This window comes from Taudactylus pleione, unplaced genomic scaffold, assembly GCF_031769625.1.
Source record: "Taudactylus pleione unplaced genomic scaffold, aTauple2 ptg000027l, whole genome shotgun sequence".
Taxonomy (NCBI): Eukaryota; Metazoa; Chordata; class Amphibia; order Anura; family Myobatrachidae; genus Taudactylus; species Taudactylus pleione.
In genome coordinates this window covers 2,851,358-2,868,795 of record NW_028284429.1, presented here as the reverse complement: position 1 = coordinate 2,868,795, position 17,438 = coordinate 2,851,358, and the positions used below count along the sequence as shown (strand labels likewise).

At 46.7% G+C, this 17,438-nt stretch overlaps 1 protein-coding gene across 1 annotated transcript in view; it reads right to left on the bottom strand.

The window, feature by feature from the left end:
- The window catches only part of LOC148539147 (fibronectin-like), a 182,425-nt gene that overhangs the window by 118,160 nt on the left and 46,827 nt on the right, over positions 1-17,438 (bottom strand). The window contains 2 exon segments of the mRNA XM_088451819.1: positions 2,478-2,708; positions 5,813-5,831. Coding sequence (XP_088307945.1) covers positions 2,478-2,708; positions 5,813-5,831 — 250 coding nt within the window.

The window sequence follows — 17,438 nt, the reverse complement described above, 5'->3', positions numbered from 1 at the left end:
CACGCTCCGCATTCTCTAGTTCGCCAATCATAGTAGAAAAAGGGAGTACCTCTGACTCAGAAGAAACTCCCTCCTCCACTACATCGACAACCTTCTCAAATGGACCGGGGTTGTTCACTTCTGGAACAAAACGGCTTTCCCACAACTTCCAGGAGTGAGCAAAGTCTCTCCCCAATATTGCATCGTACACCAGACCATGCACCAAACCCACAGAAACTATAGCAGAACCACATGGTGTCTCGATGTTCACCTCGGCAGTAACATAATATCGAGTATCCCCATGTATGCAGGTCACACCAATAGTTTTCCCTGTACGCCTCAAGGGGTTCACCATCTACAGTGAGTAGAAACATGTGCTTATCAGTCTCAGCCTGCTGGTCAGCCGTACAGGCTGTGTGCAAAGAAAGACCCCCTGCGGTAGACATGAGCAGTATCACATTGCATAGGTTCAGTTGTAGGTGAACAATTAGCGGAAATATGGCCGAAGTCACCACACCGGAAACACTGAATCATATTAATGTCTAGTCGTTTACGGGGCAAGAACCTTCCTGGCCTGGCAGGCCTGTCTCCAGGTTCTACACCATCAGTCTTAGGTACATTCCTCCGCCCAGCACCCTTCTCCCCTGGAACAGTCTTACCAGTGTCTGTGGGAGTTCGCCGGTGCGCCATCGGGGCATACTCATCAGCTCCGCAGCCGCCACGTACCTCTCCACCAGCTCGACCAACTGGTCCGCGGACTTAGGGTCTGTATGGCTCACCCACTTGCGCAGAGTTGCAGGTAACGATCGCAGGTACCGGTCCATCACGACCCTTTCCATGATCTGTGGTCCCGTCAGCGTCTCGGGCTGTAGCCATTTTAAGGACAGATGGACGAGGTCATGCATCTGCGAACGTGGAGGCTTGTCCATATGGAACTCCCAGCGGTGGACCGTTGGGCACGAACAAAGGTGGTGATTCCCAAGCGAGTTAGGATCTCCTGTTTTAGTTTTTTATAGTCCTTGGCATAAGCCAGGCATAAGTCGAAAAAAGACTTTTGTGGCTCCTCAGACAGAAAAGGTGCCACCAGACTTGCCCACTGCTCCTTGGGCCAACTCTCCCTTTAATTTTTAAATGGAAAGTTTTCCTCTTGCTGCAACTTCAGTGTGTGTGGGTGCCCGCATTCTCCACCATATTGTGACACAGTCAGGTTAGGGGGTCCCTCTCCTGGGTAGAAGGACTCCTTTCTTACACACACCCACAGCAGCAGGGAAGCAGCACACCAGTCTGGACGCAAGTACAAGCGGGTCGGCGCCAGTCTTTATTGTACAATGTCAGAAATAACATAAAGAAAACATAAACATAAATCCTAGCCCTGTCGGGGCACTAACAGGTAGTTCCCTCACTACCAGAACCTGGCAGGGCCTAATGCCCTCACCAGCAACCAAGGCACAGCACAACACTCACAGTTAGGTTTTCAAGTGTCTCTGAGCAAACTCCCTGTCTGCTCTCCCAGGTGAGACAATCAGCCCTAAACACACTAGGCTTATATTGGCCACTCTCAGGTGGAAACCCTAACTAGCCTGTTACCAGGCTGCGAGAACCAAAACCTGGAGTGGCCGTGGGTGGAGCCCTCCCTCTCCTCTCACCCACAACCCCCAGGTCCCAAACCGGCTTTTCAAAAAGCCGAGACTCAAGCCTGCTACACTGCAGACTTTCTCCTGGGGATTTAAACACATGAGACAGGAATCTGGGATAAATGTCCCTGTCACAGACCACTTTACCAGTGATCCTATCACAATACAGAGGATGCTGGGCTGCAGGCTTAAATGCTTTGATCAAATCATGACAAAATCCCCTTTGTTTTATTTGCTGCACACACATAAATTTGCAGTATATTATTGTTAGCGCCGATAGCAAAAGTTTTTCTGTTTTGTATACATATATGGCATTAATATTGCCATGCTGCTGGTACCATGTATGATATGGGTAAAACCGAGCGCGGGCATATTTCTTTTCTGTTTTGTTTCAAAATTTTGCCTTGTGCTATCATGGCAGCTTTCAATTAAGGCTATAAAAAGCCTAGATGGGTGTGGCTAACAGCCAGCCCTGTATAGATGTGTCCCTCTGTATCTAGGAGGTGAGTACATTTAACTGCAATGTAATGATGTGCTAGGCATATATGCTAGTGTTAGGGACCTGCAAAAAAATGGGGTCCCTTGATGCTGGGCTGCAGGCTTAAATGCTTTGATCAAATCATGACAAAGTCCCCTTTATTTTATTTGCTGCACACACATAAATTTGCAGTATATTATTGTTAGCGCCGATAGCAAAAGTTTTCCTGTTTTGTATACATATATGGCATTAATATTGCCATGCTGCTGGTACCATGTATGATATGGGTAAAACCGAGCGCGGGCATATTTCTTTTCTGTTTTGTTACATACAGAAGAGCAGTAACAGAACCTGCCAGTGTATGACCCCAGTGCCCCCACACTTACTGGTAGTGAAGTTCCGGCAGCAGTTGACTGAGGCATTTCCATAGTAGATAATATATTGTGTACCGGACACAAAGCTCATCAGTGATGTATTTTTAGTGCTATTATCAGATGCCAGCACCAGAGTCCCATCTATACTGGTTACATTCTGCACGGTAAATCCGTCTGCCAGTCCTGTGACATTTATCTGGGAGGTGGAGGTCTGGACAATGACTGTCCGGCATTCAGTAACCTCTGTAATAGAGAAATCAGACAGGAACCAAGTCACTGCTGTCATACAGTAATCTATTATATATTACACTTATAAACATCTGTAGAGGATATACGTACAGTCAGGTGCATAAATATTGGGATATTGACAGAATTTTCAGATTTTGGCCACTATTCACCACCACAATGGCTTTGAAATGAAACAAACAAGATGTGCTTTACCTGCAGACTTTCAGATTTAATTTGAGGGTAATTACATCCAAATCAGGTGAACGGTGTAGGAATTACAACGGTTTCTATATGTGCCTCCCACTTTTTAAGGGGCCAAACGTAATGGGACTATCAAATCAAAAGCTATTTCATGGACAGTTGTGGGCTATTCCCTCATTATTTCATTATCAATTAAGCAGGTAAAAGGTCTGGAGTTGATTCTAGGTGTGACATTTGCATTTGGAATCAGTTGCTGTCGACTCTCAATATGAGATCCAAAGAGCTTTCACTATCAATGAAGCAAGCCATCATTAGGCTGAAAAATCAAAACAAACCCATCAGAGAGATAGCAAAAACATTAAGTGTGGCCAAATCAACTGTTTGGAACATTCTTAAAAAGAAAGAACGCACCGGAGAGCTCAGCAACACCAAAAGACCCAGAAGACGACGGAAAACAACAATGGTGGATGACAGAATTATTTCCCTGGTGAAGAAAAACCCCTTCACAACAGTTGGCCAAATCAAGAACACTCTCCAGGAGGTAGGTGTATATGTGTCAAAGTCAACAATCAAGAAAAGACTTCACAAGAGTGAATATAGAGGGTTCACCACAAGATGTAAACCATTGGTGAGCCTCAAAAACAGGAACACCAGATTAGAGTTTGCCAAACAACATCTAAAAAAGCCATTACAGTTCTGGAACAAAGATCAACTTGTACCAGAGTGATGGGAAGAGAAGAGTATGGAGAAGGAAAGGAACTGCTCATGATCCAAAACATACCACCTCTTCAGTGAAGCATGGTGGTAGTAGTGTCATGGCGTGGGCATGTATGGCTGCCATTGGAACTGGTTCCCTTGTATTTATTGATGATGTGACTGCTGACAAAAGCAGCAGAATGAATTCTGAAGTGTTTCGGGCAATATTATATGCTCATATTCAGTGAAATGCTTCAGAACTCATTGGACGGCGCTTCACAGTGCAGATGGACAATGACCCGTAGCATACTGCAAAGGCAACCAAAGAGTTTTTTAAGGCTAAAAAGTGGAATATTATGCAATGGCCAAGTCAATCCCCTGACCTGAATCCGATTGAGCATGCATTTCACTTGATGAAGTCAAAACTGAAAGGAAAATGCCCCAAGACCAAGCAGGAACTGAAGACATTTGCAGAGAATCACCAGGGATGAAACCCAGCGTCTGGTGATGTCTATGCGTTCCAGACTTCAGGCTGTAATTGCCTGCAAAGGATTTGCAACAAAGTATTAAAAAGTGAAAGTTAGATTTAGGATTGTTTTTTTTGTCCCATTACTTTTGGCCCCTTAAAAAATGGGAGGCACATATAGAAACCGTTGTAATTCCTACACCGTTCAACTGATTTGGATGTAATTACCCTCAAATTAAATCTGAAAGTCTGCAGGTAAATCACATCTTGTTTGTTTCATTTCAAAGCCATTGTGGTGGTGAATAGAGGCCAAAATATGAAAATTCTGTCAATGTCCCAATATTTATGCACCTGACTGTATTTTCATGCCAATATGGATGAAATATACAGAACAGAAAGAGTTAAGGTGACCATACATGTTGACATACAATCGTAACATCTATTTGTCTGTAATCACATTGTAATGAGGTCAAAACGTGTGTGGGTGATAAAGGATTAAGACCTTATTCTGATTTGGGAATAGAGCAAGAATGAGCAAATACCTGTGTGCAGCTTGAAGACAGGCTGCGAAGAGACAGTAAAGCAGCAGGAGGAGTCCAGCCCACCATACCCCCTGTGCGTTCACCTGCTCCTCTCGTCACTCCCCTCCCCGCTCATCTGCGGCCAACCTCTTCACCCGCTGAGATGCAGCTGCTGCAGGAGTCTGTGACTCCCGCTGAAACAGTGCAGCCCCGCAGCGTCAGTCCCCTGCCCCACTGCCGTGCCCCCTCGCTTGCTACTGGCTGACTGGAGGAGAGTTCAGAGAGCCGGGAGGCAGCATCAATAAGGTAAGAGGACAAAGCAGGGAGGGATCTTTTCAGATCCCTCTGCTGTATCGGGTGCTGTGCACCATCTCAGAATGGCGTACAGTGTCAAGTTCTGAAAAAAATACTTTTTCGGAACGTGATGAATTTTATTATCTCCACATTCTATACTATGGGGACTATATAGTACTATAGTATGGGGACTATATAGTGCTATAGTTTGGGGACTATATAGTGCTATAGTAGGTGGACTATATAGTGCTATAGTATGGGGACTATAGTACTCTAGTATGGGGACTATAGAGTACTATAGTATGGGGACTATATAGTGCTATAGTATGGGGACTATAGTACTCTAGTATGGGAACTATAGTACTCTAGTATGGGGAATATATAGTACTATAGTATGGGGACTATATAGTGCTATAGTATGGGGACTATAGTACTCTAGTATGGGGACTATATAGTACTATAGTATGGGGACTATATAGTGCTATAGTATGGGGACTATAGTACTCTAGTATGGGGACTATAGTACTCTAGTATGGGGACTATATAGTACTATAGTATGGGGACTATAGTACTCTAGTATGGGGACTATATAGTACTATAGTATGGGGACTATATAGTGCTATAGTATGGGGACTATAGTACTATAGTATGGGGACTATATAGTACTATAGTATGGGGACTATATAGTGCTATAGTATATGAGAACTGTACAGAAAAAAAATTATCAAATACAAAACAAAACTACTGCATGTATCTAAACTTGACAATAATACATAGTCATCAACAATATAATAAATAGTTGCAATAAAAGACATGGAAAGGTAAGAGGACATAGGTACAGTATACTAGCTGAACTCACATTAATGTAACACAATTATTTTGGCCACTAGATGGCTCAAGAGCTCAAGAGATATCTCAGGAAGAATGAATGAATCTCTTACCGTCACAGGAAGACGTCACCTGGAATAAATGAGATAAATTACAGTTAGGGAAAAGCTCACATAATGGCTACCAGTGTCATTACATTGTATAAACTGTGGATGAAATGACTCGATGCTGATGTCTGGGTCACAGGTGGCACTGCGTTAGCTGTAACATAGATGGCAGGCACTGGAACACACTGTAATATAACATGTCACTGTGTGATTATACCCAGTTAGCACAATAGGGAGGCAATTACACCCCTTCAGCTATTCTCTTCAGCCAAATGCAGCAAGGCCCCCAGCCGCTGCCATACACACGGCCGCTGCCGATATCATACACACTAGACATCGTCTAGTGCAGAGGTTCCCAAACTTCATTGAATCACGGCGCCCTAGAGTATCAGCATTGTTTTCACGGCACCCTTAGCCAAAAGTTTGTTATTCTGAAACTCAGAAAAAAATGTAGTAATGTAGTAAAGTGAAGTAAATTGTGCTGACCTGTCATCCTTAGGGTCAGTTGTGTGGTGGTGGTGCTTCTGTTTGTCTATATATTTACATTACATTGACCAAAAATAATTTGATTTGGTGCTGGACCACCAACCTGAGGCACCCCTGTAAGTGTCCCGAGGCACCCCAGGGTGTTACGGCGTACAGTTTGGGAACCACTGATCTAGTGTGTACCTGGCTTAACATGTCAGGAGCTGAGTGGCTGGTAGTTTATCACATTCAATCTGTCTCAAAAACAAGAGATATGGTAAGAACTCACCTTTGTTATCTCTGTTTCTATGAAGTCCATAGGGTCCAAAGGGTTGACCTTGGGGTATAGCTGGATCTGAATCCACGGGCAACACACAGTTAAAGCTTTAGCTCCCAGGATGCACTTGGGTCCAACCTCCCCTATACCCCGCCTCCGAGCCACAGGCACCTCAGTTGGTAAGTAGCCAAGGCCAGAGGAGGAAAAAACAGTGAGAAGGAAGACTGGAACACACAAGAACCATACTCACAGAAAGGGAGACGGAAAAACGCTGACCAGCCACATAGCCCATATGAAGCCAGGTGTGTCAGGGCAGGCGCCCTGTGGATCCTATGGACTTCGTAGAAACAGAGATAACAAAGGTAAGTTCTTACCATATCTCTTGTTTTCTACTTCAGGGTCCATAGGGGGTCCACAGGGTTGACCTTGGGGATGTCCCAAAGCAGTTCAACTAAGGGCGGGGATGCTCCTGTGCTGAAAGGAGAATCCGGCGCCCGAAGGATGCATCCTGAAAGGCGAAGGTGTCAAACGCATAGAACCTCAGAAAGGTCTGGATGGAAGACCACGTGGCCATCTTACAAAGCTGAACAGCCGAGGCACCACGGCCAGCAGCCCACGAGGGACCTACAGACTGAGAAGAATGAGCCTTAACAGAGGCCGGAGCAGGCAAACCCTCCTGTGCATAAGCCTCACAAACAACCAAACGAAGCCAACGGGCTAAAGTTTGTTTGTTTGCAGGCCAACCCCTCTTGTGAAAACCAAAGAGGATGAACAAGGAATCTGACTTCCGAATGGAACTAGTCTAGTCCACATAAACTTTGAGAGCACGGACCACATCTAAGGAAGCCTCACCGGCCGAGAGATCAGTTGACTGAAATGCCGGCACAACAATTTCCTGATTAATGTGGAACTTAGAAACCACCTTAGGAAGAAAACCCGGGCGAGTGCGAAGCACTGCCCTGTCCTGGTGAAAGATCAGAAAAGGAGAACGACAGGAAAGCGCCCCCAATTCTGACACCCTCCTGGCCGAAGCAATAGCCAGGAGAAAAACAGTTTTAACCGTCAACCACTTGAGTTCCACTGACTCAAGAGGTACAAATGGAGGACCCTGTAGGGCCCGAAGCACCACCGCCAGATCCCAAGGAGCCAGAGGGGGAACAAAGGGAGGCTGAATCCTGAGAACACCCTGAAAAAGGTGCGGACATCTGGCAGAGTAGCGATCCTATGCTGGAACCACACAGATAGTGCAGACACATGAACTTTCAAAGAAGCTAGGTGTAAGCCTAGTTCCAAATCAGACTGAAGGAATGCCAAAACCCTAGATACACAAAATGCCTGCGGATTGTAGTTTCTGGACTCACACCACTGAAAATAAGTATGCCACACTCTGTGGTAAATCCTGGCGGAAGCAGGCTTGCGCGCCTGACGCATCGTGCTGATGACAGAGCTGGAAAAACCCCGGGACCTTAAGATGGATGTCTTAAGAGACACGCCTTCAAAGACAGACGACCCAGATCCGGGTAAAGGCAGGGCCCCTGAGACAACAGGTCTCGACGCTGAGGCAGAAGGAACGGAGCATCGATGGAGAGGCTCCGAAAATCAGAGTACCAAGGACGTCTGGGCCAAGCCGGAGCCACCAGCAGAAGCGTACGACCGTCCTGTTTGAATTTCCGGAGGACCCGAGGCAGCAGGGATATCAGAGGGAATAGATACGCCAGTTGAAACATTCATTTAACTGACAGCGCATTGACCAGGTCTGCGCCGGCGTCTCTTGTCCTGGACCTGTACATGGGCAGCTTGTGATTGTGACGGGAGGCCATGAGGTCCACCTCCGGCACTCCCCACCTGTCCACTAGTAGTTGAAATACCTCTGGGTGAAGCGATCATTCCCCGGGATGCACATCGTGATGGCTGAGGAAGTCCGCCTCCCAAGTACTCCAGGAATGAAGACTGCCGAGATGGCCGGAAGGTGGCACTCCACCTAAGACAGGATGCGTGACACCTCTGACATCGCTGCTCGACTGCGAGTCCCCCTTTGATGGTTGATGTATGCCACCATGGTGGCTTTGTTGGATTGAACTTGCACGGCTCTTCCTTGAAGAGCGTGACCGGACAACTGGAAGGCCCTGTACAAGGCCCGAAGTTCCAGAATGTTGATGGGAAGAACCGCTTCTTTCGCCGTAAAATGGCCCTGATGCGAAAGTGGACCCGTCACTGCACCCCAACCCCGGAGACTGACATCTGTCGTGAACAGAACCCAGTCCAGGATCCAAAAGGGGCGACCCTTGTTGAGATGTGACGTCTGAAGCCACCAAGCAAGCGACAGGCGCATCTCCCGAGACAACACCAGCACCTGAGTCCTGATCCGGTGTGGTAACCAGTTCCATTTGGATAGAATCAGCCCCTGCAGGGGCCTGGAATGAAACTGGGAATACTCCACCATGTCGAATGTCGACACCATGGACCCCAGAACCCTCATTGCCGAGTGAAACGATACCTGGGAACACTTCAGACAACTGCTCACTCGTAGTTGTAGGGAGGAAATCTTTTCTGAAGTCAGAAAGATCCGTTGCTGAAGAGAGTCCAGAAGGGCTCCCAAATGAACCATCCTTTGTGACGGAATCAGGGAGGACTTTTTCCAGTTTATCAGCCACCAGTGCGCTTGCAGACAAGTGATCGTCAGGTACAGATGTTGTATAAGTACCTCTGGAGAGCCTGCCAGCAATAGGAGTCATCCAGATACAGCAGAGGCCATATACCCTAGCTGCGCAGATGGGCAGCCATAATTTTGGTGAACACCCTTGGAGCCGTGGAAAGGCCAAAGGGCAGAGCCTGAAATTGGAAGTGAAGCTGGCGTATAGCAAATCTCAGATACCGCTGGTGTGAAAGTGCTATAGGAACATGGATGTAGGCATCCTGGATGTCCAGGGAGACCATATAATCCCCCGGTTCCATAGCCAGAATGATGGAACCCACAGTTTCCATCCTGAATTTGGGCACTCTGAGGAACTTGTTCAGCGACTTCAGGTTGAGGATAGGCCGATGAGACCCATTGCGTTTCGGAACCAGAAACAGAGACGAGTAGTAACCCGTCCCGCGTTGAGAAAGCGGAATGGAAACAATGACCCCTGCTTTCAGCAAGGACTCTATGGCTCCCAGAATTTGCAAGGCCTTGGTGTTGTCCTGAGAAATACTAGTGCAGAAGAACTGTTGGGGGGGGTCTGTGATGAAAGGAAAGGGCGTACCCCTGAGAGACCACTTCTCGTACCCAAGCATCCATGGTGGTATGCACCAGTACTGGGCGAATTGAAGAAGCAGGCGTCCTGCTCTAGGATTCCCCCAGAGAGAGGCCCTTCCCATCAGGCTGAGGGCTTATCCTCTGGCTTCGTAGCAGGGAGTCTAGTGCTCTAGGCCTGCTTCTTTGGTTTAGGGGCGGCCTTGGTTGACGACTGCCTAAAAAGGCGCAGCTGCTGATGGCAGAAACGCAGACTAAAGCTGGCCACACACTAGACCAACTTTCATCCAACCAACCAACTAGTTGATTGGTTGGAATGAAAATCTGGTAACGTATGGGAGTAAATGATGATCAGCAATTTGCTCCTAAATGCCAGAAAACAGATGAAAATGGCCGTTCAGACAAGTTTGTTAAATGTTTGTTCTAAACAATTTGTTCAAACAACAGTTTTTGTCCATTTTCCGGCATTTGGGAGCAAATTGCTGATTGTCATTTGCTTTCATACCTTACCAGGTTTTCATTCCAACCAATCAACTAGTTGGATGGTTGGATGTAAGTTGGTCTAGTGTGTGGCCAGCTTTAGGGCCTGATTCAGAGCCGCTCGCTGTTTGCGAGCGCATGCTCTGAATCAGGGTGGGGAGTTTTTTTTTTTCCTGTCCGCTCGCTAAGCTGTGGGTGCCCACCCACAACTAGTGCGAGCGGGCAGGAGATGGTCGCGATTATCGCGACCATCGGCATTACAAGGAGACCCTAAGGTAGGGTCTCAGCACTCGCAATGCCGAGTGGACTTCCAGCTCTAATAGAGCAGGAAATCCACTACTGACATCACGTGTGATGTCAGTAGGGACACCCACAAACGGCAGGCGTTCCTTTGGGAACACCTCCGTTTGTTCAGCCACCCCCCCTACCGCCTACAAAACGGGGCGAACTGTCGATCAACATCGACAGCAGCCCCATTTTGCTGCGAGCCCAGGAGCGAGTGAAGGTCTCACTCGCTACGGGGCTCGCTCACACCACGCATGCGCACTGGGGCACCATCAACCCGCTTACGAACGCAATGTGCTTGCGAGCGGGTCTGAATCAGGCCCTTAGACTTTGCCAGGGTATCAACAATTTTGACCAGGTCAGGGCCGAACAAAATCTCCCCATTAAAGGGTAAGACCTCCAGGCCCTTCTTGGAATCCGCATCCGCTCTTCAAGAACAGAGCCACAAAGACCGGCGAGCAGAGATTGCTGCCGCCGAAACTATGGAAGTCAGAAGACTGGCATCCAAAGACGCTTCTCCAATATAGGAAGCGGCATCCCTCATCTATCCCACTAAAGCTCTCTGAACCTCCAGAGCTTCCTCAGGACATTCGCCCAGCTCTCAATCGCTTTAGCCACCCAAGAGATGGCCATTGATCGACGGGCCACCGCCCCTGAGAGAGAATAATTTGATTTTAAACAAGTCTCCACCTTCCTGTATGTGGGATCCTTTAGGGATGAAATGGAAGGTATAGGCAAAGTAGCACTCTTGATTAAACGAGTAACATGAGAATCCACTGCATGCAGGTTTTCGCACTGTTTGCAATGACTTGCAGGAAATGGATAACTACAGTAAATGCTAAACGTTTCTGCAGCTGGAACCTCTTACTAGGTGAATGCCAGGGCTCCGCCATATGATCAGTAAGATGGTCACTTTTGCCTGCTTAAAATTTGGATACTAGGACTTAGGTGCCGATGCGTCATCCTCTAGATCAAGAATGGACCACACTGCTCTCACCAATGCCGGCACTTATCTTAAAATATCTCCCAACCCGACCTTTCCCGCCGTGATCCCCAGATCTGTACTGACGTCACGGCGCCGGCGGCGTGTAGGAGCGGCAGCGTGGACGCCCACTGGAAAGTCCGACGCTGCCACTCTGATGAGTGTAAAGTAAAAATAAAACTAAAAATATAAGCATAGGTGCTGCTAAGCAGCCCCCCCGTGCAAACGGTGACCCAACCTCAAACTGAGGTGCCTGTGGCTCGGGGGCAGGCTATAGAGGAGCATGGACCCAGTACATCCTGGGAGCTAAAGCTTTAACTGTGTGGTGCCCGTGGATCCAAATCCAGCTATACCATATGCAAAATTCATATATAACATATATAACATATGCAAAATTCAATATATAACATATAACATATGCAAAATTCAATATATAACATATATAACATATGCAAAATTCAACCATATCTCACAAAAGACACTGCAAAAACTCTAATCCATGCACTCATTATTTCCCGCATTGACTATTGCAATAGTCTCCTTACTGGTCTTCCCAAAATCAGGCTCTCGCCACTACAATCCATTATGAATGCAGCTGCGAGGCTGATCTTCCTCACTAAACGTTCATCATCTGCTGCTCCGCTCTGTCAGTGCCTCCATTGGTTATCAGTCTTCTACCTTATTCAATATAAAATACTTTTACTTACACATGAGGATATTAACCAAACCACACCAACATACATCTCTTCACTTATCTTAAAATATCTCCCAACCCGACCTTTCCGCTCAGCACAAGATCTGTGTCTCTCATCCCCACGCATTACTTGTTCCCATTCATGGTTACAGAACTTTTTTAAGGGCTGCACCCACTCTGTGGAATGCCCTCCCATGCACAATAAGACTTTCCTCTAGTCTCCAAACCTTCAAGCGTTCCCTGAATACTCCCCTCTTCAGACAAGCTTACTGGATTCCAGAACTTGCTCATTGAGATTTTGACTGATGAAACAGTGGCCCTGATTCAGAGCCGGACGCTCTGACAGAGCGCTCACTCTGAATCAGGGCCGGCCTTCTTGTTTTTTAGAGCGGCCTCCTGGCCACTTGCATAGCTGTGGGTGACCACCCACAGCTATAGCAAGCGGCCAGGAAGATGGTCACGATGGTCAAGACCATCGCGCCCATCGGGCTTGCGACGAGACCCTTGTGGTAGGGTCTCGTTGCCACAAGCCACAGAGAGATTTCGGCTCTCACAGAGCCGAAATCGCTCCCACTAGCCTTCCCGCTAGGCTGTTTTAGCGGGGCGCGGTGCCCTGCCCTCCTTCTGGAGGGCAAAAAGCACCCTGCCCTCCAGGAGGAGGGCAAAAAGCGCCCTGCCCTCACAGCCTGCGGGAGCCGTTCTCACCCGTGGGACGCAGTGTCCCGCGGGTGGAGAAACATGCGGAGACCCGGTCACCGCCGGAGAATAGATGCCGGGCGCATGCGCCCGGCATCTATTCTTCCTTTCTGCAGCGCTTGGGGGCTGCCCGGCATGTCTGTAAGCGCCGGGCACGCCCCCATGTATGACAAAAAGGGGACGTGTCTTATAGACACGCCCCCTTTTCTTGACCACGCCCCCTTTTCGGGGGCGCGCCAAATGGGGCGTGCTGTCACTCAACATCGACAGCACGCCCCCTTTGGTACGAGACCCGGAGCGACGGTTTGCCCGTCGCTATCTGGGTCTCGCGCATGCGCATGACGGAGCTGGCTCCGTCGTGAGCATGTGCACTGGGCCACCATCGACCCGCTCGCGAGCAGGTCTGAATCAGGCCCAGTGTACCTAACTATATGTGTGGGAAATAATCTAAAAACTATTTGATTTACCAATATTGCTTTGTGTACAACTCAGCTTTAATTTTTTTAATAATTACGTCAGATCCCTAGAGACCCAAGGACATCTACATAGATTGCAGATTATGTGTGTGTACTAATTGATTATATTTTGGAAATGGCTGAAGGCTATTTTTCAACCTGAATTGAACTGCATACTACATTAGCCTGTCAGTGTGTATATATTGCACCAACTTCCCTAAGGATTCGAGTAATTATGTATAGTTGTTATTATAAGGAATGTTTCAGCAGATATCCAGCAATGGAGAATTGTTTGTCTTTACCATAGTATTACACTACTCCAAATTGATATACTGTATGTTATGATAGGTGTATATTAAAGCCATTTATAATTTTAATGAATACTAATAAAGTTTAAGTTTTAATAATTACATACTACAATACCAAGAAGTGTGCCCCATTTAGGAGTCTTTCTCCTTCTTTGCCACCCCCCCCTTTTTGAAGTCTAAATCTGACAGCTGTCTAAGCTGACAGCCTGCCGGGTGCCAGCTCCAGGGGCGCACGTGTTTCTGACTTCTGCCACGTTGTGCATATGACGTCACATACAGAGCCGGGATGCGCCCCCCCTAAAAAAGAAAAGAAAGGAGGTGCGTAATGGCTGTGCCTGTTTGTTTAGCACAGTGCACTTTATATTTAACATATATAATCTTTAGGTGCCTACGAGAGGGAGGAGGAGGGGGGCACTTATATTTAATACAGTCAGTGGCTGAGGGGACTTGTATGAAAGGGGAATGGTGCGATGGGGCTGGAGTGACATGGGGCAGTCGGATGGAGTGATGGGGCAGGAGGCTGGAGAGACACAGGGGACAATAGGCTGTAGGACATAAAGGGGGCAGTAGGTGACATAGGGCACAAGTTTGGTTGAACTTATGTGATGACGACACTGGTTATATTCCTGCACAAACAGGCATCGGACGCACCATGAATAGTGGAAACAGGGCCTGATTCAGAGCCGCTCACTCGTGCTGTGCGCTCACAAGCGGCCCGAAGTTCTGCGTATGCGCATGGTTCGTTCTGCGCGTGTGCGAACTACACACTACGTTCGCAACCCTCTTGCTCACCCAGCAAAGGCAGCCCAGGGTAATGAGTGACAGGAGGGGCCGTTTGTGGGTGGTGACAGGGGCAGGACACTAATAACGGGGGGTTGGAGATGCGAACGCAGGCGTGCCTGGGTGTTTCAACGCTGTTTTAGAGGCGTGCATAATTAACAGGCAGCATCATAGTACACGTCACTTGCCTTTTTTTTACACTGATTTCCTCGCAGTGCTTGCGGTAGGGTAAAGCTACCTCAAGCACTGCGTTCACATCCGATGATGCTCGATGTACCAATGTTTTAATACACTTCCTAGAGATGATGTGTTGCTGGTGGGCGGCTCTGCCTGTGCGATTGGGCGTACGCATACACAAAGTGGCCACTCGCTAAGACATGGTGGGCGTGCTTATGCTTTGGCGAGCGATCGCTTCCCGTAGCGTCACTTTGAAAAATTTGCTTACGCATCTAGCAAGCGTACACAGATAGCGAACGGGTCTGAATCAGGCCCACTGACTGAAGACTGTCTGCCCAGGGAGGATCATCTTATTTAGAGGTTCTCTATTGCAGAGAAACCCCCATATAAGTAAGGTGTATTTTTATTGAGTACACACAAAAATGTGGATGTTATTAGTGGAATTACTTAGTGGGTTGGAATATATCTAGCTCTCCGGGCCCCAGTTCGATACTGTCCCTAATGTTTATTTTTATTTCACTTTAATTTAACTTCATATGCTGGACACGCCTCCTCCCTGGCACACTTGCTCCACCAACACTTACAACAGCTTATGGCTGGTGCAGTCTCTCCTTCTGATAACCCTGTAAACATGGTCTCTGTGGTTGTGGATCTTCATTTGAATAAGCAGCTGCGTTCACTAACACACCCATGACACGCCCCTTACACGCCCATGACACTCCCCTTACACTCCCATGACACTCCCCTTACACTCCCATGACACCTTTTTTTGACTGCACCTCAAGCCACCTCCCAGGAATGCCCATTGTCTGACACCACCACTGCTAATGCCTGCGATTCTGTATACAATAGCATACACTTGGGAATACATACACTTGGGAATACATACACTTGGGAATACATGCACCGTTGTGGTTTTCAGGAAATTTCTTGCATTAGAAAGGTGTGTACCATGAAACCATCATTTCCAGCACAGTGAACACTGGGCCTGATTAAGACTAAAGAAGAATTAAGAGCCATAATAACAATGGACACTCTGGCACCAAATGGACTAAACATAGATAATGAAGTGAGGTCCATTATCTGTGGCTAGTTCGTATTTATTAATACACACAAGTACCTTATTTCTATACATGCTTCATTACAGATTTTACAACTATTTTTTGAATACTCACAGATTCACCTACAGAGTACAGAGTTTTGAGTACATTAATTTGTAGGTGTAAGACCTACGTTATCAATTAATTTAATTTCTATTTTTTCATTTTTATTTTATTTTTATATTTATTATTATTATTTTTAGTTGTAATTTATTTTAATTCCATTTTCATTTAATTTTGTTTTATTTTATTATTTTTTTCAACTTAATTAGTAAGATCTAAGGTAAACTGATTATATGCCATCCTTAATCATTTCACTTATGCATTAATGATTTATTAGTTATATCTATTGACTCTTTATCCCTGTGAATAATTGAAGCACAAGTGAGATAATCCCATCGGGTATATTCAATGCATATGTATGTTAATCCATTTCTAATGGCAATCATAAGACTGATATATGTTACCAACACACTATCCATTGGAGACAGGTGCAAACCAGAACTAACAAGGAAGAAATGTTTATACTGCACCCAAGGACATTGAGTGAATGTGCAATTGACCAATTAGAAGTATGCCTTAGAGACCAATCAGACTTGGAGGCGGGGGGCTAACCTGTATTTAAAACCCCAAATCCTCCATTACAACAACTCCCAGAGGAAGACCAACCAAGGTCGAAAGGCATTGGAGGACACTACTTTTCAATTCCATAGATCCAGAATACCTATCTGGCAATAGGACCCATTTACTGAGACCCGTTATTTCAACATTGAGCGCCATCACGTGACCGGCGAGTCACACGTGACACAGTAAGAAAGTCAATACGGAAGCACCAGGAAGCGAGGACGCCGATCGCACACCAACAGCCGTCAAGAAGAGGAGGAGCACGGGAGGAGGAGGGATCCGACCACACACAGCATCAGGAAGACAGGTGAGTCTCCGTACGGAGGGGGCAGCGGAACGTGATCGGGAACGGCCACATCCAGCCATTCCCCTCCTTTGACGTAGGGACTGCAAGGCTCAGTATCCAGAGTGCAGGATAAGGTCTTTCATTAGACCTATCACTCACTCGGGGATCGGCCTGCCTTTACCCGGTCCGGAGCCCCTGCACTGACAGACTGAGTGGTTATTCTCCTACCCGGGCAGAAGATCAAGCAAGTAGCCATCACTCAGCCGACCTATAGATATAAAGAACATTCCAGCCCAGTGCGCATCAAATAACATTGGCTCATTATTTCTAGCGGGATGCCGCTACCACATTTTATAATTGAGCACTAACATTGTTACTTCAAGGGTCTCAGTAATACCAGAGTGCTCTCAGTGACTTTATTGAATGCAACTTATTCATGCTAATAACAGCACTCTCATGCTACTATTTATTGTGACCATTTATTCTTGTTTTTCTCCTTTTTGTTGAGCCCATTTTCACCTGACGCAACCTCCATTGTGTATTTTAAGAGCACCATTAAGTAAAGATTTTGATTTAATTCCCATTGTTTCATTATAATTGAACCTAGTACGGTACTCATTACCAACATACAAGGAAATACATCACATGTTGTTCATTTAGGTTGAGCGCTGATTAAATTGGCATATATATAATGCTTACAGTGTATGACCAAGTGATATGGGATCTTAGGGTTTTCCAGCAAGGTCCTAGCAGCCTGTAACATCAATAATCAGCACTTCCGGAGAGGT